Source organism: Cornus florida, unplaced genomic scaffold (genome assembly GCF_030987335.1).
Source record: "Cornus florida cultivar Cherokee Brave unplaced genomic scaffold, ASM3098733v1 CherokeeBrave_3.0.0_Hap2_Chr09, whole genome shotgun sequence".
NCBI classification, from domain to species: domain Eukaryota; kingdom Viridiplantae; phylum Streptophyta; class Magnoliopsida; order Cornales; family Cornaceae; genus Cornus; species Cornus florida.
The window spans coordinates 70,829,892-70,853,232 of NW_026775579.1; the positions used below are offsets into that span (position 1 = coordinate 70,829,892).

The 23,341-nt window shown below is 39.1% G+C and overlaps 2 protein-coding genes and 1 pseudogene across 2 annotated transcripts; 1 reads left to right on the top strand and 2 right to left on the bottom strand.

Moving 5' to 3' along the window:
- Positions 1-92: 92 nt before the first annotated feature.
- On the bottom strand, positions 93-1,133 carry LOC132272811 (uncharacterized). Its single transcript, XM_059773897.1, has 2 exons — positions 266-1,133; positions 93-151 (listed from the first exon to the last, which is right to left on the bottom strand). Exons 1-2 carry the CDS (start codon positions 1,131-1,133, stop codon positions 93-95), a joined length of 927 nt encoding a protein of 308 aa, XP_059629880.1.
- Positions 1,134-1,152: 19 nt separating this feature from the next.
- On the bottom strand, positions 1,153-4,373 carry LOC132272812 (uncharacterized). Its single transcript, XM_059773898.1, has 7 exons — positions 4,128-4,373; positions 3,951-4,085; positions 3,727-3,863; positions 2,722-3,562; positions 1,968-2,401; positions 1,611-1,849; positions 1,153-1,553 (listed from the first exon to the last, which is right to left on the bottom strand). The coding sequence occupies exons 1-7, from the start codon at positions 4,371-4,373 to the stop codon at positions 1,153-1,155; spliced, it is 2,433 nt and encodes an 810-aa protein (XP_059629881.1).
- Positions 4,374-12,724: 8,351 nt separating this feature from the next.
- Positions 12,725-14,152, top strand: LOC132272814 (MDIS1-interacting receptor like kinase 2-like; annotated as a pseudogene).
- Positions 14,153-23,341: the final 9,189 nt, after the last annotated feature.

The following is a 23,341-nucleotide window of genomic DNA, read 5'->3' on the forward strand; positions in this document are numbered from 1 at the left end:
TTTTTTTTTTTTTTTTTTATAAATAAACATTTTATAAAAAAACGCTCAAAAGGGGAGCGGAGCCCAAGAAAATACAAAAGACCACAAAGGCCTCAAGCCTTCAAAGAAGCCAAAAAGTCAACAATTTCCTCCAACGATCTATGATCTCTCCCTGAAACTCAACAAAAAAGAGTGGAAATAATCGAGAATTTAAGCACTGAAATCGACAACGCTTTTCCTTTAAAGAATCTCCTATTCCTTTCAAGCCAAATACACCACCACACACAAAGTGGCGTAGACTTCCATGCATCCTGACTAAGAGCCCCCACAGGGCAACCTCTCCACGCCTCTATCAACCCTCTAGCAGATCCTGGCATAACCCAATAAAACCCAAATAAGCCAAGCATCAAATCCCAACACTCTCTAGCCAAAGAGCAATGAATGAGAAGGTGATCCACAGATTCCTCATCACTAAGACACATAAACCAACGATTGACCACCACCTGGCTTCTCCTTCTCAAATTATCTTGAGTTAAAATCCTACCCAGAACCGAAGTCCACACAAAGAAAGCCACCTTGAGAGGAGCCTTGGAACGCCAAACAAACTTCCAAGGAAAACGAACTCCAGGAACTAATGAGAGGCACCTGAAGAAAGACCTCACCTCAAAACACCCCTGAGAGTTTGCAACCCAAGACCAATAATCCGAATCCTCCTCCACAATCCTCTGGCGATACAACAACTCCAAGAAACGAATGGCCTCCTCGATCTCCCAATCTTGAAAGGAACGCCTGAATCGAACATCCCAAACCAGTCTCCCATTATCAAGATGATAACAGTTAACCACCATGGCCTGCCTATCCGAAGCAATCCTGTAAAGCTGAGGAAAGGCGATAGCAAGAGGAACATCTCCACACCACACATCCTCCCAAAAGCAAATCCTCCTCCCATCTCTAAGACGAAACCGAATGTGCTTGGAAAATTCATCCCAACCCTTCCGAATAAATTTCCAGAACCCCACCCCTCGAGGATCTCTAATTTCCAATGAACTCCACCCTCCTCCAAAGCCAATGTCTCTCCACCCCAAACCTCCACAACCATTTCCCAAGGAGGGCCTTATTAAAAGGCACCAATTTACGGAGACCCAACCCACCATTCCGAATTGGTCTGCAAACCTAATCCCATCTCACCAAATGAAACTTAAACTCTTCACCTCTACCCCCCCACAGAAAATTACGCTGCAGCCTCTCAATCCTCTCCGCAACTGAAAAGGGAATTTGAAAAAGAAAGATAAAATAAGTGGGAAGACAAGAGAGGGTGCTCTTAATCAGAGTGACCCTGCCGCCCTTGGAGAGATACTGCTTCTTCCAACCCGCCAACCTTCTCTCAAATCTATCCACTACTGGATCCCAAATCCCCACACACCTCGAAGGAGCTCCCAGAGGCAAACCTAAGTAAGAGATGGAAAATGAACCAGTACTACAACCAAGAATGTCAGCAAAAGTCTCAATCTCAGGGACCTCCCCAACCGGCACCAAAACACTTTTCCCCACATTCACCTTAAGGCCGGAGACAACTTGGAACCAAATCAAAACACATCTCAAATATCTAATTTAGGACGCATTCGCATCACAAAGAACTAAAGTGTCATCAGCAAACATCAAATGAGATATTTCCAACTGAGAAATAGCATCCCTGCCCACTCGGAAGCCTCTCAAAAGACCCAACTCGGTAGCCTTTCTCATCAATCTACTAAGGGCCTCCATCACAAACAAGAACAATAAGGGGGAGAGAGGATCTCCCTGTCTCAAGCCCCTTGAGCTAAAGAAAAAACCAGTAGGAGCAACATTAACAAGGATCGAAAAGCGAGCACTGGAAATACAAAAATGAATCCATCTCCTCCATCTATCACCGAACTCCATCCTCTCCATCAGGTACAGAAGAAAGCTCCAACTCACATGGTCATACGCCTTCTCAATGTCCAACTTACAAAGAACACCCGGGACCACTACGCAATCTGGAGTCCACACACTCACTCGCAATAAGGACTGAATCCAAAATCTGACGGCCTCCTACAAAAGCATTTTGAGAGTCCGAAATGATGCCATCCAAAACTTTCCTCAATCTTGAAGCCAACACCTTGGCAATCAACTTGTAGATACAACCCACCAAACTAATAGGGCGAAAATCCCTAACATCTAACGCCCCTCCCTTTTTCGGAATGAGAGCAATGAACGTGGCATTCAAGCTTTTCTCAAAAGATCCCCGAGAATGGAAAGCATGGAAAGTACCCATCACCTCTCCTTTAACCACTTCCCAACACTCAAGAAGAAATCTCATGGTAAAACCATCTGGACCTGGGGCCTTATCCCCATTGCAGCTCTTCAAAGCAATCAGAACTTCCTCCTCAGAAAAAGGCAACTCCTAGCCCAAGCACTCCTTCTCAGAAATAGAGTCAAACTGCAACCCTTCGAGCAAATGTCTCCACTCAACAGACTCCGTGAACAAATTCTCAAAAAACTCTGAAAATCCTTTGCAGATCTCCTCCTCCTTACAAAAAATAACCCCCTCAACTCGAATCCTCCCTATATGATGGCCTCTTCTATAAGCATTGGCCAATCAGTGGAAAATTTTTGTGTTTCTATCCCCCTCCTTAAGCCACAAGGCTTGGGATTTTTGCCTCCACGAGATCTCCTCCATGATAGCAATCTCAGTAACTCCGCCTTGCACTCCGCCCTCCTAACCTCCAAAGTTTCCACCAAATCCCCTTGACCCTCCATCCAGTTAATAGCCGCTATTTTAACAAGAACCCGATTTTTCTTCCAAACAAGATTCCCAAAAGCCTCCTTATTCCAAGTCTTAAGATTTTCCTTTAAGAGACGCAATTTGCCTACTAGCAAATGACTAGGGGTGCCAACCACACCAAACCCCTCCCACCAGAGACGGACCCTCTCCAGAAAGCCCTCGGCTCGCAACCACATATTCTCGAATCTGAAAGGAGAGCGTCTATTGCACAATCCGCCACAATCCAACATCAACGGAACATGGTCAGAGATAGGACGAGCCAAAGTAGCCTGAACAACATCAGAGAACCTCTCCTCCCACTCCCCCGACACAAGGAATCTGTCAATCCGAGAAAGGGTAGGGGGAGAGCGGCCACTAGACCAAGTAAACGGCCCTCCAACCAAAGGCAAATCAATCAGCCCAAACTCATCAATAAACTCCGAGAAAGCCTCCATATCAGATGTCCACCTACCTCCCGTTGACCTCTCAAACGGAGAGCGAACAACATTGAAATCCCCACCAATACACCAAGGCAAACACCATCGACTTCTAATCTCCCCCAACTCCTCCCAAAGTAAATGGTGCATACCGTCCTCCGAAGGACCATAGACACCCGAAAAAACCCAATGAACACCATCCTCAGCCAAAGCAAGAACACATGAAACAGATAAACGCCCAACCTGAGCATCCACTTTAGACACCCATCTGTTATCCCACATGATTAAGATGCCCCTCGAGGAACCAATAGCATCCAAAGCAATCCACTCCACAAATCTCCCACCCCAAAGACTCCTCACAATCCTATTAAACATCGAAGCAAGTTTAGTCTCTTGAAGACACACCACATGGCCCCCACCTTTACGAATAACCAACTTCACCACTTTCTTTCTAACCGGGTCATTGAGACCCCGGACATTCCATGAAAGAATTTATAGCTTCATAGGGAAACACTTGGTATAACAAACCCTCCTTTCCTTTCACCACCTTTCCCTCCTGATTTGGACCCCCGATTTCTCCTTTCATATGTGATAAAATCATTGGGACTTTGCATCACTGTCTCCCCTTTCTCCTCCTGCAACCCTATCTTATCACCCACCTTTTTCTAAAAATGAGATTTGAGAACATCATTAAACAGACACATCGCCTCATCCACCTTACCCTCAAAAGAAACACCCAACAGAGGACCCACTTCCAATCCCTTCTCCCTCACCCACTCCTCCTCAAGGTCATTCACTCCAACATTAGTCGAGTCACTAGCCCAATTCCCCTCGGGCGGAACAACAGCCAAAGGCACAGCCAAATTCACTGCTTGTTCCAAGTTTTCCTATTGAATCATGCCCGAGTCCCCATCAAAAGAAGAACCTACAGCTCCCTCCCAATCATCAAGAACAGAAGAAGAATGCGAGCAAAACTGCGAAACAGACTCCTCCTCAGTCAAAACGCCTCCTGAATCACAAAGAAAACCTTTCAAAGCCAAATGGTCCCATAACTCCTTCAGCAGAATTGAGGCCGTATCATCATTAAGCTTCACCTTCACATCCCGACCTACACAAACTGTAACTCCCTCACACAAGCCGCCGAGAGAAGCCAAGACTATTCCCAAAATCACCATCATGAATCCTCGCTACATCCTCACCTTTTTGTATTCTATTGTTATGGAGTTTAAATAGTGATAGTAATTAGAAGCTATAGCATTGGCAAATTTCTCTTTACTTTTCTTGTCCCTTTTTCATTGCTTTGCAGAGCTTGCTTACACAATGGAAGTGAATGAGAAATGTGACGTTTATAGCTTTGGAGTGCTGACACTGGAAGTGATCATGGGAAAACATCCAGGCGAGCTCATCTCCTCTCTATCACCATTACCGACGTTGCTTGCCCGAGCTACACTTTTAAAGGATATGTTGGATCAATGTCTTTCACCTCCAAAGGAACAAGTGGCCGTGGAATTAGTCTTTATCACCAAGCTAGCTTTTGCATGCTTGCATGTCAATCCACAATCTCAGCCAACAATGAGAAAAGTATTGCCAATTCTACAAAATCCATTCCACATGATTACAATCGGACTACTGTTTGATATCGGGTCTTCAGCTTCCTGAGCACTTTTCCATCTTTTCAGTTTTTATGATCTTGTATTTTTTTTCGACATTAAATTTTCAATGTTCAATTTTTTTCCCATTTTTTTTCGTGTGTTGTTTCTCTGTCCTCTTACTCTTCTGTTATGAGGATGAAATCAAGATTGTTTTTTTTTTTTGATAAGTAAAAATATATTAGAAAGCGTTCAAAAGGGGAATGCATCCCTAGAGTTGTACAAGAATCAAGAACGAAAGGAAAAAAAAAGGAAGACCTATGGACCCAAAGACCCCAAAAAGTCCATGATCTCCTTAAACGAAGAACAATCTCTCCCCATACCCCAACTAAAAAGAGAACAAATAATAGCAACGGGTTAACTCCTCCCCAGCAAAGGATCTTCTATTACGTTCTTTCCAGAGGCACCACCAAATGCAAAGAGGAGTCGCCCTCCAGAAATCACGAACACGAGCCCCCACTCTCTGCCCCCTCCAAATATCAATAAGGCCCCGAGAGTTCTGAGGCATAACCCACTGAACGCCAAAAAGACCCAACATAAGGCTCCAACAGTCATGGGCGACTGGGCAGTGCAAGAGAAGGTGGTCCACAGACTCTCCATCGGTCAAACACAGGCAACACCGATTAACAATGATATGTCTTCTCTTCCTCAAGTTGTCCAGAGTCAAGATCTTACCCCAAGCAACAGTCCAAGCAAAGAAAGCCACCCTAAGAGGAGCCTTCGAAAGCCAAACCGTTTTCCACGGGTAAGAGGAGGCCTGAAAACCGGAAAGACAGAAAATGAAAGACCGGACCTGAAAAATCCCCTGCGAAGAAGGCACCCAAGTTAAGAGGTCTGCCCCAGTACCATCCACCTCCTGTCGATACAAAAGATCTAATAAGCCAAAAACATCATCCAGCTCCCAATCCTGAAAGGCTCGCCGGAACTGAACATCCCAAGACAACCTACCGCTATCAAGGCGATAGCAGTCGGCAACCAAAGCATGACTATCCACGGCAATCCTGAACAACCTTGGAAACCATCGACACAATGGATGTTCCTCACACCAAGGATCCTCCAAAAACCGAACATTCCGACCTTCCCAAACTCTGAATCTAATATGCTTAGAAAACTCATCCCAACCCTTCCCAATAAAATGCCACACACCCACGCCGATAACAGATCTAGCCAATCTAGCAGACCAACCCCTTCTCTCCTCCCCAAACCGACAAGCAACAATCCTCCTCCATAATCTATGCCTTTCACTGCCGAACTGCCAAAGCCACTTGCTAAGAAGAGTCTTGTTGAAAGGGGCAAGTCTCCGAATCACAAGGCCTCCCAACTTAAAGGGCCTGCAAACCTGCTCCCACCGAATAAGATGATATTTGAACTCCTCCCCCCTACTGCCCCAAAGAAAATTACGTTGAAGCATCTCAAGTCTCCCGACAACAGAAGAGGGAATCTGGAACAGAGAGAGAAAAGAAGTTGGAAGACTGGACAAAACACTCTATACCAACGTAACTTTTCCTCCCTTCGAAAGATATTGCTTCTTCCACCCAACCAATCTTCTCTCGAAACGCTCAATAACCGGGTCCCAACTTCCTGCCCTCCTTGAGGAGACGCCCAAAGGGAAGCCTAAATAAGAGATTGGGAAGGAACTCGTCCTACAACCAAGGACAGCTGCAAGAGAAGCCACCTCCTGAACCTCCTCCACAGGGACAAGCACACGCTTACCCACGTTGATTCTCAAACCATAACACATCTCAAATATCTCAATTGGGACACCTCTGGCTCACAAAAAACCAAAGTGTCATCCGCAAGCAACAAGTGAGAACTCTCCAATTGATGGACTGCCTCTAGACCAATTTTGAAGCTTTGTATAAGGCCCAAGGTCATAGCCCTCCTCATTAGCCTGGTAAGAGCCTCCATAACAATAATAAACAATAAAGGGGATAGGGGGTCCCTTTCCTTAAGCCCCGAGAACTGCCAAAAAACCCCGATGGGGAACCATTAACCAACACTGAATACCTGATAGACGAAACACAAGTAACAATCCATCTCCTCCATCTCTTACCGAACCCCATCCTCTTTAGCAAATAGAACAGGAAATTCCAGCAAACATGATCATAGGCTTTCTCAATGTCTAGCTTACACAGAACTCCGGGAACCCTACTACGAAGCCTAAAATCCACGCACTCATTGGCGATAAGCGCAGAATCCAGAATCTATCCGCCCCCAATAAATGCATTCTGAGACTCTAAAATGACACCGTCCAGAACCCCCCTCAATCTCAATGCCAGGACTTTAGCTATAGGCTTATGCAAACACCCAATCAAGCTGATAAGTCTAAAGTCCTTAATGTCAAAAGCTCCCCCCTTCTTAGGAATCCAAGCAATAAAAGAAGTGTTCAGCGACTTTTCGAACTTTCCATTGGAATAAAACTCATGAAAAGTACCCATAATCTCCTGTCTGACCACCTCCCAGCTTTCCAAAAGGAAACTCATCGTGAAACCATCCGGCCCTGGAGCTTTATCACCGTTACAACTCTTCAAGGCCTCCAGAACCTCCTCCTCCGAAAATGGCCTTTCTAACCAATCCCTATCCTTCACAGAAATAGAGTCAAAGTGAAGACCATTAAGCCTTGGCCTCCAGCGAAGAGGCTCAGTAAATAACCTCTGATAGAAAGACACAATCCCCGTTCTCACTTCCTCATCAGAAATCAACAGCGAACCATCCACACGAATCTGGCCAATATGATTGCCCCTCCTATGAGCATTAGCGGTACGGTGGAAAAACTTAGTGTTACGGTCTCCTTCTTTGAGTCACAAAGCCCGAGATTTCTACCTCCACGAGATATCCTCCATCACCACAATATCAGCACATTCAACTTGACAAGCTGCTCTCCTATTACGTTGAGACTCATCAAGACCTCCCGCCGCATCCAATCTATCAATCTCCGCAATATCAGCGAGGGCCCTATTCTTCCTCCACTCCAGATTACCGAACACCTCCTTATTCCATCTTTTAAGTTTATCCTTCAGAAGACGAAGCTTTCTTGCAAGAATAAAACTCGAAGTTCCCACCACCATGTCCTCCTCCCACCAAGACCACACCAAACCCTGAAAATCCGCCGCTCTAAGCCACATGTTTTCAAATTTGCCAAGGTGTGACGAGGTCTCAAACCTCCACAATCCAAAACCAAAAGAATGTGATCCGACATCACCCTAGCCAACACAGCCTGAATTGCATCTGGAAACTGCTCCTCCCACTCTCCGGAAATCAAGAATCTATCCAGGTGGGAAAAAGTAGGCATCTCTCGATCAATGAGCTGATGATCATCGCCAAACTCTGAAAAAAGCCTCATAGCCGGAGTCCATGATCCACCTATAGACCTCTCCAATAGGGATCTAACCACATTAAAGTCACCAGCCACACACCATGGAAGAGACCACATCTCCTAAACCCCGCTGAGCTCCTCCCACAACGCAGGCCTCTCACAATCATCCACCGGCCCATAGACGCCAGAGAAAGCACAAGGGAAGCCATCCTCTTCCAACACAAAGGCACAAGACAGAGAGAAAAGCCCCCTACAAACATCCACCTTACCCATCCATCTCCTATCCCACATGAGAAGAATACCTCCAGAAGACCCCACTGATACAATGCATTATATTGCACATAGTAGGACCAATCTAAGTGTTTCTTATTCGATAATATACATACCTCTATCATAACGGGAAGAAGACAATATAGGAAATAACTCGGTGCAGATTAAAGTAATGAAAATGGCAGGGTGTAATAGTCGCAGGGGATTACTTACTAGTTGCAAGCTTGGGCAGTAGAGAAGAAAGGCGGCCATGTACTCACAGCAATGTTCAGTCCATTAGCACTTATTTTGACTGCTATCTTCTCAGCAATATCCTTTAAGGAGACCCTTCACTGGGGAAGGTATACATCCTCGTCTGCCATTACGTACACACGCAAGGAGAAACACATCATTTTGCATTTGGTAAATCAATAGATTTCAAATGATAGCATGATAGCATTTCAGTTTGAATAAAAGATTGACTATTGAAATTGGATCTAGAAGCCAATATATAATTTCTCCCTACACAAGGGATCTTCCAAACTCATTGGAGAATGAAATTACTATATTTCATTATTCAGCTGACTATCTTTTTAATCTAGAGAGAAGAAGTCCGAGAGTAGAGAGAGAAGATAAACAAATCTGCAAAAATCATGTTACCTGCAAGTACATGGCTCTCTGCAATTTGTTTGTATGTGGAACAACATGAGAAGGGTATATGGTTTGGTATTAAAACCTTCTGACTTGCTGATCTTATTGTTATATCCCAATTCCCAAATAGTTACTGATATGTCCCAAACAGTTTCTAGTATGTCTGAAAGACTGAAACTGAAACCACATGGTTTCTTGATGTGGTAGTTTTGGTATTAAAATTACCACTACATAAATAGGCATTATCCTCCCTCATGTTTTCAAAACAGTTTCAATATCAACAAGTTGAATTCCCAGCAGTGGGGCAGCCCCAAGGTGGATTGTGTCCTAAATTCCTGGCAAAAGACGCCTACCGTTAAAAAGCACCGTGATGTCAAGATCTAAATTCCAATTGTGTTAGTAATTAGATCTCAAGATAGAAATAACACAAAATAACATTCGGCAAATTGTTTACGTCCACGAACGAAGAACGACTAACCTTTATTTCAAATAAGAGGATTAGAAATCTCAAAAGATTACCAAGAGGTATTTCGCACTCACTCGAAAGATTCAAAAAAATATATCACTTTTATAAAAGAAATACACTTGACCTTCACTAACTTCACTCTCTTTTTCGGACAAGGATCCTCTCCAGCCATGGAGAGGTCCAGCACAAAATCCAACCATTGAGATTGAATTGATAAATGGGGCCCACTAATGATGAGTGGTTGGATTTTGTGCTGGACCTCTCCATGGCTGAAGTTTCCTCAACTCTCTGTCTCCACTTTTCTATTCTTCTCTACACACACACACACACACACGACACACACACACACACACGAGAGTTCACTGCCTTCACCCACGGTCAAACATTTCGGTTCTGCACTGTAATCATTTACAGCTCAGTGCATTTCTTCTCTAATTCTTTTCTTCATTCATTGCACGCACACCTGCACGCACAACACTTTAATTGCCATATTTAATGCATTGGATTTGAGAACATTTAATGCGTTGAATTTGAGCCAGTTAGAACAAGTGGGATGTCTCCCACTTTACAAGTTGGCTCCTGTTCTTGGTCCAGTTTGACTATCACCACATTTAATGATTTGAATTTGAGCCACCAGTCAAACAAATTAAGATGCGAAGAAGTGGTATCTTTCTTTGAAACATTTCCATAAATGTATCATGAATCTACAATTATAAAAATAGCTCTCCATGCAGTACTAGAGCCCTTCATCATCCATCCAACCATTGCCCTCTTATATTTCATAGTAGCAAATCAACAATGAAATTCCTAGTAGATAAGCCATTCCATGACCAATTTCTTTCTAATTTCAAACTTTTGTTCATTTCCATCACAATCCTTGTGTTGCTTTCTTTTTCCCATTTCACTGCTGGTGCTTCTTCTGCAGCTCCAAAAGAAAAGACAGAAGGAAAGGAAAGAGAGGCTCTTTTAACATGGAAAGCCAGTCTTGACAATGAAAGCCAATCTCTTCTGTCATCTTGGGCTCGAAACAGCCCCTGCAAATGGGTTGGGATTGGTTGCAACAAGCACGGAAGTGTCACCCAAATACGCCTTGAAAATGTTGGTTTAAGAGGTACACTTCACAATCTCAAATTCTCATGCTTCCCTCATCTCCTCAACTTATTTATTCATAACAATTCGCTGTATGGGACTATCCCCAAGCACATCAGCAGCCTTTCCAAGCTCACCAAGCTTAACTTGTCTATAAATTATCTCTCTGGAGCAATTCCAACTGAGATAGGGAAACTGAGGTCCCTCAATGAGTTATCACTCACGGCGAACAATCTCAAAGGTCCAATCCCTGCTACAATGTGGAACTTGAGCAACTTGAGAGTTCTATACCTTGATGACAACAAACTTTCTGGATCTATCAGGAAATTGGGAGGCTAAAATCTCTTATAAATTTAGGATTGTCAACAAACAATCTAGTAGGTTCAATTCCTACTACTATAGGGAATTTAGGTAACTTAACCACCCTGTACCTTCACAAAAACAAACTCTCCAGATCCATTGCATCCACTATTGGGAACTTGACCAAGCTCTTTGGCATGACTTGTTCCGAAAATCAATTATCTGTCTCCATCCCACGAGAATTTGGAAGGATAAAATTTCTCGAGTATCTAACCATGTTCATGAATAATTTCACTAGCTCTATATCTATAAGGTTGAATAATCTTACCCATTTGAAAAGGTTGCATTTAAGTGAGAACATGCTTACAGGTTATTTACCACATAACATATGCCGTGGTGGATTACTTACACATCTCACTGCAGCAAACAATAATCTCACAGGTCCAATCCCTGAGAGCTTGAAAAGCTGCACTAGCTTATATAGAGTTAGGCTTGAAAGAAACCAACTGCCCGGAAATATATCAAAAGATTTTGGCATATATCCAAACTTGGATGATATCGACTTGAGTGATAATAAAATGTTCGGTGAGCTTACTGGTAAATGGGGCCAATGTCACAATCTAACAAGCCTAAGAGTTCTGTTACATGGACTCTTCAAAAGTAGTGAAGTACCCGTGTCGGACACATATCACTCGGACATGGGTATGGGATATGAGTCCAACACTTTTGGTTGGACATGTACTTAAAAAAACATATCCAATCATTCAATTTTATTATATTATTATTTTAAAAAGAGTTAAATGACTATATTGAACATTATATTAGATAAAAACATTACTTTACTCTAGAAAATAAAATAAAATAATTAATATTTAGCTGTGTCCATGTGTCCTTTTGTTTGGAGATTTGACACGTCCGACGCATGGATACATACCTGTGTCTGACACCCGTACCCAAGTCCATGTAACATAGCCTAAGAGTATCCAGCAACAATATTTCCGGTGAGATACCACCTGAATTGGGAAATGCGACTCAGTTGCGTGTACTTGTCATCTATTCAAACCATCTCATCGGGGAAATTCCAAAGAGTTTAGGAAGGTTAGCCTCATTGATAGAGCTTGATTTAAGCAACAATAGACTTTCCGGTGACATTCCTTTGGAAATCGGTGAGCTGTCAGACTTGGCACGTCTTAATTTGGCAGCAAATAATCTAAGAGGCTCAATTCTTGAACGATTAGGGGAGTGCGTGAAACTATTATACTTGAATTTGAGCAGAAATATTCTTACTGAAGGTATTCCTTTTCGCATTGGCAATTTAGACTCTCTTCAATATCTTGATGTCAGCCGTAATATACTAAAATGGAAAATACCACACCAACTTGGAAAATTGCGAAAATTAGAAACATTGAATCTCTCCCACAATAAGCTCTCTGGTTCCATTCCAATCACTTTTGAAGATATGTTAAGTTTGACTTCTGTGAATTTATCATACAATCAGTTGGAGGGTCCTATTCCGAAAAATAAAGCCTTTCAAGAGGCTCCGTTTAATGTATTCAGAAGTAATAAAGGCTTATGCGGCAATGCCAGTAGTATGAAGGCATGTGCCCCCACAATGAACAATGAAGCTAACAAGGGGGAAAACGACGACAAACTTGTGATTTTTATAGTTCCTCTTTTAGGCATTTTGCTTCTTTCATTTATGGTTGTTGGGATTTTCTATTTTGTTTACCCAAAAGTGGGAAGAGTAGAAAATGAGCCAAGAAGAGTAAACAATGAGAATTTGTTTGCAATATGAAGCTATGATGGAAAAAGGTGTATGAGAACATCATTGAAGTGACACAGGACTTTAGCTCTGATCATTGCATTGGGGTAGGAGGATCAGCAATTGTTTATAAAGCTCAATTGTCAAGTGGTCAACTTGTTGCTGTAAAGAAACTTCATGCCTTGGAAGATGGTGGACGAGCTAATGATCAGAATAGTTTTACAAGTGAAATCCAAACATTAAGAGAAATACGCCATCGACATATTGTGAAGCTTTATGGTTTTTGTTCACACCCATGACACTCGTTTTTGGTATACGAGTTCTTTGAAGGGGGGAGTTTACAAAAGATCCTGAGCAGTACTGAAGAACGAAACTTGGAGGAGTGTGGATGGATTAAGAGAGTGAATGTGGTTAAGGATGTGGCAGATGCTTTGTGTTATATGCATCATCATTGTTCGCCTCCTATAGTTCATCGGGACATATCAAGCAAGAATGTATTGCTAGATTCTGAATATGTTGCTCACATCTCTGACTTTGGCACTGCTACGCTTCTAAATCTTAACTCTTCCAATTGGACTTCATAGGGACCTATGGGCATGCTACTCCAGGCATTTTAATTTATTATTTTAAACAATTGAGGTCTAATGGTTGTTCTATAATTAAAACTTCTCATTCAATCTTAACAGGATACACCGATTACACAATATATGAGATACAATCCTCCTTTTAACCCATACCGCCTAAACATCATCTCCAATTTCTCATTCATAAAAGATAACTGAGCCTAAATAATGGAAATGTTCAATTTTTTTTTACCTCTTTATCCTCAATTTTCACTGCATCCTCACTTTTTGTTTTCTATAGTTATGGAGTTTAAATAAGGATTGTTAGGAGAAAAAAAAATAATAATAATAATAATTTGCATTGGCAGATTTCTCTTTACTTTTTTTTGTCCTTTTCCATTGTTTCCCAGAGGTTGCTTACACGATGGAAATGGATGGGAAGTGCGATGTTTATAGCTTTGGAGTGCTGACATTGGAAGTGATCATAGGAAAGCATCCTGGCGAGCTTATCTCCTCTCTATTATCATTATCATCTTCACCATCACCATCACCATCACCGACATTGCTTGTCCGAGGTGCACTGTTGAATGATGTGTTGGATCAACGTCTTTCACCTCCAACAGAACAAGTGGCTGTGGAATAACTCTTTATTACCAAGCTAGCTTTTGCATGCTTGCATGTAAGTCCGCAAGCTCGGCCAACAATGGGGAAAGTCTCCACAGAACTATCAAAACCAAGGCCAACTCCGCAAAATCCATTCCACACGGTTACAATTGGACAACTGTTTGATATTGGAATCTGAGCATTTTTGCATCTTTTTAGTTCTTATGTTCTTGTATTTGTTTTTTTCCACTTTGAATTTTCAATTTGATCCTCTTTGTTGTATTTCTCTGTCCTGTTAAACTTGTGATGAGGATTGTCTCAATAGTGTTATAAGATACATTGCATTATATTGCACATAGTAAGACCAATCTTAGTGCCTCTTATTCAATAATATGCATACCTCCTTTCGTTACAGGAAGAAGACAATATAGAGCATAACTCACTGCAGATGCTTTCTCTATCTAAATTAACAGTTAAATTAATGAAAAATGCAGGGTGTAATAGTCATAGGGATTACTTACTGGTTGCAAGTTTGGGCTGTAGAGAAAAAAGGCCCTGACATCTTCTCAGCAATATTCTTTAAGGAGACCCTTCAATGGGGAAGGTATATATCCCTTTCTGCCATTACATAAGTCAATGTCATTACATGTTGTATGAATAAATCAACTGATTTGAAATGAAAAATATTGACTATTAAAATTGTATCCATACGTCAATGAGAGTATTAAATTGCAGGCATTAAATATATATATTTTCTTAGAATTGTCGTGCTAACAGAATCAGTACCGGCAGATTTTAAATCTCTCTTTGAACCATTCATTTGAAATTCATACATATAGGACGCTCAGGTCAACATATCATTTCATTTGTATTCACAACAATGTTATTGATTTGATTCATCTTGAATCAAACTAGGAAATTATGGTCATACAAATAGTTCAGCTGATGTGAAATTCCCATGTTTACAAGCTCAAGTTTACAGCTAGTTTTTCTAAACTTGTTTAATAAATAAATCAAATATAAACGACTCATGTATTGAATCTTTAGACTCATCAACATGTCTATGAAAACATGACTAGCTTATTAAGAACGTTGAATTTATAAATCATTTTATTTCTATATTTTTCGTGAATTTTGTAAACATGCATACTCAGTTAAAACTTAAAACTCTAATAAACATGACTCTACAAAGGACCCATGTTAAATGTACTCTAAAAGAATACTGTCCAACTTTGTAACTACTGCAATAATCAAAAGCCAACTAAACTTTGATGCTTCTATTTGAATATCTAGAATTGTCTTTGTCAACGTAGTTTAGGTTTCAAAATGTTGACTTCGATCTCAATTATCGGATACAATTACTTTATTGATCAAATCTTCTCAAGGCAAGATGAATGTTAATCTGACACGTTGCGTTCTGCCTCATCCTGATCCACACGGCTATTCTTCTCGGGACACTCATTTCTTCAATCACTCAAAACACGCACACACACATGACTGCAATAGAATAAAATATGGTAAATTATCATATTCAGAATGACATCTCTGAGAATTTTGAAATCCAAAGTTGAACTCAAAAATTAGTCAAGCCTCAGTCATGACTGCAATAGAATAAAATATGGTAAAGATTGCATAGTTATAGAGTTGCTACTAAGTAAATAGATAACAATTTGTAATTACCTCTGATTCATATTCTTCAATTAATTTCTCGAATAGTTTCTTCAACTTCAATTGTTCCCCTCCTTCGATGGTGAGAAGTCGATCTGTAGAAAAGCTCGTTGGACTGCTGCAGATTGAAACCTTCCCCGAAATGTGTTTCGAAATCCCTAATTTTCAAATTTAGGGTTTTCCTGAGTTTCATTATCTAGGCGTTAGTAGTTCCTTTTCGATTGTTATCGTTCTTGGGCCATGGGCTCTTAGTTTGTGGGCTTTGCCCTCTGTCTTGCTTTTGTAACTTGGGCTTTGGCCCTGTCCCAAAAATCAATCAATATTTTTTTATGTTAAGTATAGCACAAAAACATGGTATTTGTTTCTACTCACGGCTAATTTGTGACAGTGATGGACCAGAAATTTTATTGAGGGGGGGCGCTTTTGAAGAAAACGAAATTAAAGACAATTTTATTTTTTAAGAGATAAAATAATAGTCAGAAGAACCTAATTATAGAGAGAAAGTGTAGATTACTTTAGGATCTAAAAAAAATCAGTGGGCCAAGAATATATAATGAAATATTTTTAAAAATTGAGTCAGGGTATTTTTTAAAAAATTTAACAAAATAGATATATAGTAATACAAATAAAAAAATTCCCGGGAGATCCACCCCTACTGGGCCTATGCTAAGTCTGTGGCTAATTTGTGAAGTTTGAAATTTCTATCTTCGATACCAAGGATCAATGAAAGTTAAGAACATGAGTACAGAATCGATTTAATCAATAATAATAATAATAATAATAATACGTGTTTGCTATAGTCGTATTTATAGTGGAATCGTAATCCTTGAACAAGGAGTAGATTTGGGTTTTATACATTGATACGTATGTTCTTATTGAGAGGTATGAATGGAAAGGTGTGTAACTCGTAAGGGCAATTAATCTCGTGAGGGTGTGACTATAATCGGTAGAGGAGTGTTTATACCATAACTATTTTCCAGTTGGAAAGGTTGTCATGACCGATCCTAATGGAAGGGTGAGCGTTTTTAATTGGATGAGTGATATGTAGATAAGGTGCAATCATAAAGTGACATGTGGTTTCATCAAAGGAATCCATTTGGTACAAGTAATTGCATAAGGACACGTGTCAGTCAAAGAGGGAAGCAGTTACTTGCAGTTGGAAGGACGTATGACTTTCTAAGTGAACATGTGATAGGCAGAGAAAGAAGTAGTTTTCTACAGTTGGAAAGTTGTTGCTAAATGGAACATGTGTCAGCCAAAAAGGGAAACAGTTACCTGCAATTAGAAGGACGTGTGACTTTCCAAGGGGACACATGGCAAGCAAAGAAGGAAGCAGTTTTCTACAGTTGGAAAGTTGTTGTTGAATGAGACACATGTCTGCCAAAGAGGAAAGCAGTTACCTGCAGTTGGAGGCAGTTACTTTTAATAGGAAGGTTGTGGCCCATTCCATTTGGTAGTTTCGACGACCACAAGTTGCACCCCCCCCCCCCCCCCCCTCTCAAAAAAAATGTCTACTTCTATTGAGGCTCCTACTATTGCTCATGATCTTCCTATTGCGTTGCGCAAAGGTATTCATTCTTGTGTCACTGCACATCCCATTTCTAACTTTGTTTCTTATAATAATATATCGCCCTCCTTTTTTTGTTTTTTATCCACATTATCTGCAACTGTTATTCCGAAGATTATGCAAGATGTTCTGTCCAATACAGATTGGCGCAAAGCCATGATAGATGAAATGGATGCTCTTCATCATAATAGGACATGGGACCTTGTTCCCTTACCTCCCGGTTCCAAACCGGTTGGTTGTAAGTGGGTATACACTATTAAATATCTTCATGATGGATCTGTTGAGCAGTTGAAGGCTCGCCTTATTGCAAAGGGATACACCCAAACCTATGGTATTGATTATGATGAGACTTTTTCCCCTGTTGCAAAGATTTCTTTTATCCGATTCCTTATTTCCATTACCGCCAATTGTAATTGGCCGTTGTTTCAATTAGATGTGAAAAATGCCTCTTTCCATGGTGACTTACATGAAGAGGTTTATATGGAGCAACCACTTGGATTTGTTGCTCAAGGGGAGTCTCGTATGCTGTATATCGCTTTAAGAAGGCCCTGTACGGATTAAAACAATCTCCAAGGGCTTGGTTTGGAAAATTCTCTAAGGCGGTGCTTTCCTTCGCCCTTCACAGATGCCATACAAATCATTCAGAATTTCACTAGCACACTGAACTGGCTTTATATTTTTTATGGTATACGTAGATGATGTTATAACAGGTGATGATTTTGACGGCATCGCAAAGTTGAAATTATTCTTGCAGAATTGGTTCCACACTAAGGATTTAGGCAGACTCAAATATTTCTTGGGTATTGAGGTTACTAGATCCAATGAAGGTATAAGCTTATCTCAAAGGAAATATATGCTGGACTTATTAGAAGAAACAGGTATGTTAGGTAGTCGCCCTGCTGATGCTCTTATTGATCCAAATATAAAATTATTGTCTGATGAAGGTGATTTATTTGACGACCATGGCAGATATCGACATCTAGTTGGGAAATTAATATATCTCACAATCACCCGACCTGACATCTCATATGCAATTAGTGTTGTAAGTTAGTTCATGAGTGCTCCTAGAGTACCACATTGGAATGATGTTCTTCGAATTATTCGATATCTCAAGTAAGCTCCAGGTTTTGGATTGTTATATAAGTCTAATGGTCATCTCAATGTGGAAGGTTTCACACATGCTAACTGGGCTGGATCTCCCTCTAATAGGAGGTCTACTACGGGTTCTTGCACATTTGTAGGAGGGAATCTTGTTACGTGGAGAAGTAAGAAACAAACGGTTCTAGCTTGGTCTAATGCTGAAGTTGAGTACAGAGCAATGGCTTATACCACTAGTGAGTTGATATGGATACAACATCTTCTAAATGAACTTGGGTTGAAAGTCAAAGCTCCTATTCCATTATTTTGTAATAACCAAGTGGTCGTTCACATTGCATCCAATCCCGTATTCCATGAGAGGACTAAACATATTGAAGTTGATTGTCACTTCATTCAGGAAAAAGTATTAAGTGGGAGCATCTCTACTCCATTTGTAAAGTATGAAGATTAACTAGCTAATATGTTCATCAAAGCATTAGGACATAATCAGTTAAGGACTATATGCTCCAAGCTGGGATTATATGATATATATTCTCTAGCTTAAGGGGGAGTGTTGGAATATTTATGTTTATATATATATATATATATGTATATTGGGTCAAAGTGTAATTAAGGATAGTTGGTAGTCATTCTGTAATTTGTCATTATTGTATTTGTATATATGTTTCTTACTCTTTTTAGGGTAAGGAGACTACTGCGCCTCCATTAGTCTATCCCTCTCACTGTATCATCTCTCTCTCTCTCTGCTCTTGCAATTTCATAGTTCTCACACACTCACATACGTTTCTAAAGCATTGTTCTCATCATCCCGGAGTGTATTAAAGAATGAACACTTAAATTTCTTCAAATCCACTTCCGATCTTCAATCTCAAAATTCTGAACCGAAATATTTCCACTTAATGTTTTGACAACGAAATTAGTCAATTACAAAATATATATCTCACATATGTATCACCCTACCTTCAGCTAAACCGCATGTTATTGTATCTTTTTTGCCTAATTTTAACCACGTTAACTTTTATCTTCTCATTCTGCTAGCATTAGCCTCAATATGGATCATGTCATGCACTCTTTTTAACTGACGTACTTAAAAGATCTTTTGTGCACATGGCCAACCAAGGGTGGATCCAGGAATTGACAATGGGGTGGGCTAAAATTAAACATAAATTTAATAACACAATTTCTTAAGCAATTTTTTATTTTTTTTAATAACATAATCTAGATAAATATTTGAATTCAAATATTACAAAATATCTATTTAAGTTGTGCTCGGTGAGTCTTTAAAGACTCGAATTCGTCGATAATAGATAGTGGGTCAAAATATCTAAGTCATGTATTAGGGCTTGTTTGGATTAGGCCTTTATTTTAGTATTGTTGCTTAACTGACTTGGGCTTGTTTCGGTGGGTTAATACTAATAATAATTTTTTTTTTTTTTTTTTTGGGCTGGGCTAAATTTACCCATAGTACTAACTTTTTTTTTTTTTTTTTTAGGATAGGCTAGAGCCCAGCCTAGCCCTCCCTTAGATCCGCCATTGTGGCCAACCATCTTAACCGATCTTCTCTCATTTAATCTCTAATTGGTGCCACTTCAACCATGTCATGAATGTTCTCATTTCTAGTTTACTTTTATTCTCTTCATGCACATCCATCATAAAAAATTAAAAAAAAATTACATTTGAGTTCTAAATCATTGAATCTTCTATTTGTATAGTAGTAAATGATAAATAGAAGTAAAATTTTGTAATTATAAATTGAAAATTTGATATATATATATATATATATATATTCGTTTAAGTTTAGTTAATTAATGACAGTTATATTATGAGTTTAAATAATAATTAAATTTGAATCTTATAAAAAAATATGCCATTAAATTGATATTTCTATATGAGACAGGGAAGCTAGCAAGGTGATGTGATATGTCCCCAAAGACCAAAAGTCGGTCCAACATTTTGAGGCAGTCTTTGCAGGACAAATTATAAAGCAATTAAAGACTTTTCCTTGGTAAATTTGTAGCACTGGCCCCACCAATTAAAGACTTTTGAAACCCTACTAAGCAAAGGTGAGAAATTGATTTTGCTGTTTTTGGTCCATTTTCTAATTTGTAATTATTAAACTTGTCACCAATATGGGACGGCGATTATGAGATGTAGATAATTAAATAGGGCAGGTACAAATTTACCCATCAGTCATATACATTTCCATATGAGACCGAAGACCTAAAGTTGTCTAAGATTTTGAGCCATATAGTTTTCCCAGGACAAATTAAAGAGTAATTGAAGGGTTAGAAATTGTGCTATCCTGTCGACCTTATTCAACAGGGTATCATTCAAAGTCAGTCAGCTTGTGGTACTAATACATATATTCTACAAGTGATATATAAAAAGAGAAGACTTATCACAAGACTTGTGCTAATTGGTGTGGAGATTCTAGAGAAAACTTTTCTGATTTGATGGACATTGGAAAAATTGGACAAGATTTGCCTACTCATCGGTGATGTGGTCTAATCACAAATGTACACATTTTGCAATTGCAAAATCAAGAAAATGATAAGTAAGGAAATCATAGTGGGTGATTAAATTTTATTTCAAAAAAAAGTAAGTCATTCCTACTAACAGCTGATGTGGTTCAATCACAAGTGCACAAATAGACCCTAATTACAAAATCAAGAAAGTGATAAATTAAAACAATAACTTTTTTTGAAGTAAAATTTAATCCACCTTCTCCGATTTCCTTACTTATCACACTTTCTTGATTTTGTAATTGCAAATTATGTGTGCATTTGTGATTGTATCACATTAGCAGTTAGTAGGAATGTCCTACTCACGAGTGAGTAGGTAAGTGTTGTCAGGGAAAATTAATTTTGATGAGTAATGGAGGGGTTAGAATTTTATAAATGGTGCGGACCATTCACTTGTGGTGTAACTTAGTCCACACATGTAGCATCACCATCGCTAATAGTACATTCTCCGAACGATAATCATGTCTGTGCGGAAATTCTGAAGAAGACTTGTTTGATTTTATAGTCATATTTGTATTTTGTACCCAACGTAGGAGCCAGTGAATTTTCATTGATTTAAGAAAAAATATACAAAGCAATTAATAACAAACCCCTTTAAAAAATATTTCCAACTCTCTTTTTCCTCCTGTTAGTGAAAATACCATAAAAACATGCATTTCTTAGCCCGAAAGCTGTTCCCGTCCCGTCAGGGGAGAAGCCAACCGGGGACAAGAATCCTCTCCTGTGGAACAGGAGAATTTGTTCCCTCCGGTTTTCACTGTAACAGTGGTAAAAAGGGCTAAACAGTACTTTGGGTAAAAAAGGTACACAGAGACACATATACGAACAATACACATACCAAAAATTATACATACATACATACATACACGAAATTTTTCCTATTGAAACTCAGATTAAAGCGGCAAATTGGAAAATCCAAAACAGATTTAGTGCCTCTTCTAATCTTCTTTCTTCTTCTTCTCTCCCAGTTTTTCCTCCTTCTTTCCAAATTTACAATTTCTTTCCAAAGGTTTTATTGAACATCGGTGGAGAAGAGGAAGGCACAATTGCGAATCGGACCTTCTAAATTTCTAATCTTGTTTCTTCTTCTTCTCTCCCGATTTTTCTTCCTTCTTTCCAAATTTACAATTTCTTTCCAAACATTTCATTGAATGTCGGAGAAAAGGAAGGTACAGTGACAAAGGTATGTTCTTAATCTGCTTTCTTCTTCTCTCCCTAAATATAGAATGAAATAAATTCGTCTTCCCAAAAAAGTCCCAGCTTTCCTTAATTTTGTTCTTTCCAAAATTACAATTTGTTTGGAAAGGTTTGATTGAACGTGGGGAAGAGGAACCTTCAGTGTCGTGTGTTTGGTAATTCTTGAACCGTTATTAAACTGTGAAAAATTAAATGAGAAATTGTGAAAATTATATGATTAAATTGTGTAAAAGTTGTCATATTCTGTATTAGAAGTTATGTTATGTTTTAAACTTCAATTTAAGATGTTAGAATAAAATATCCATTGTATTCCTGTAATGCAGTGTTTTATTCATGATAAATGCTACAATATATTTGGGATATTCTGTATAATAAGAAATGGAGGTTTTACACATTCAATTTAATATGTTAGAATAAATTTTCCTTTGTATGAAATGTAAGTTCCCATTGACAGTTATGATTGTTCATTTTAAATAACTCAACTTTGTTGTAATGTTTCTCAAAATAAGCCCAAGACCTTCCCATCTTTTCCCACTAACTAATGCTCCCACATTTCATCATTGTCAGTTAGACAAGTGGGAAAAGTAAAGAAACAAATAAACAATGAAGTAAAAAAAAAATACCTCTTGACTAAATTAGTATATTTCAATATCTTAGAAAGTTTGATATATATATATATATCAATAAAAGAGTGAAGGAGAACTAATGCAGATTCTTTTCACCACAATGTTCTGTTCTTGTTGTTGTAACAGTGAATTGGATTTGAATAGTTGGTTTGTTCATGTCCTTTGACCCTTTATTTCTATCTTCCCCTGTTTCTTCATCTTTGGGAAGAAGTGGTTAGTGGGTTTTGAATTACAAACTCACTGTGTCATAGTGTGTGTGTGTGAGAGAGAGACAGAGAGAATGGGTTGTCTGGGACTTTAAGTTGCAAAGAAGGTAATGTGGCTCTATCTTTTCTGTCATGGGTTTTAATCATTGTGAGAGATGGGGGCACTATGCTTGCTACTCCAATACATTTGTCTATGTCTTTGGGTATGTATCTTTCTTTAAAATAAGAGAAATAAAATTTTTATTTTTTTTTCTTCTGATTATTCATTAATAATAATGCTATTTGGAGTGTTTTTTCTTTGATCATGATCTTTGGATTCCTTTTCTTATTTTACTTAATTTACTCTGTTACTATCTGTGTGGTAGCTTTAATGATGTTCTCTGGTTATTTTTATTATTAGTATTATTCTTATTATTTTTTATGTATTTAGTTTTGAGTTTTGGGTTAAAATTTATTCTCTTTTTTGTTCTAGGCTGTTGGTATAGTTATCTTTGGCTAATAACATGTGCACTTTCTACAAATGTTTTATTTTTTTCCTATTCTCTCTTTTAGTATTTGTTTGTTGTTGGTTTGTCTTTGTTTGAATTTCTCAAATTAGTTAGGATGTTGTT

Coding starts and splice junctions, on each gene's coding strand:
- LOC132272811 (XM_059773897.1), bottom strand. CDS start 1,133: ATGGTGGGTTGGGTCTCCGTAAATTGGTGCCTTTTAATAAGGCCCTCC. Junction 152..265: donor ATGGAAGTCTACGCCACTTT/GTGTGTGGTGGT, acceptor GTTGAGTTTCAG/GGAGAGATCATAGATCGTTG.
- LOC132272812 (XM_059773898.1), bottom strand. CDS start 4,373: ATGGTGATTTTGGGAATAGTCTTGGCTTCTCTCGGCGGCTTGTGTGAG. Junction 2,402..2,721: donor ATTTGGTGGAAACTTTGGAG/GTTAGGAGGGCG, acceptor TGCTTGGGCTAG/GAGTTGCCTTTTTCTGAGGA. Junction 1,850..1,967: donor AGTGGTCCCGGGTGTTCTTT/GTAAGTTGGACA, acceptor TTGTATTTCCAG/TGCTCGCTTTTCGATCCTTG.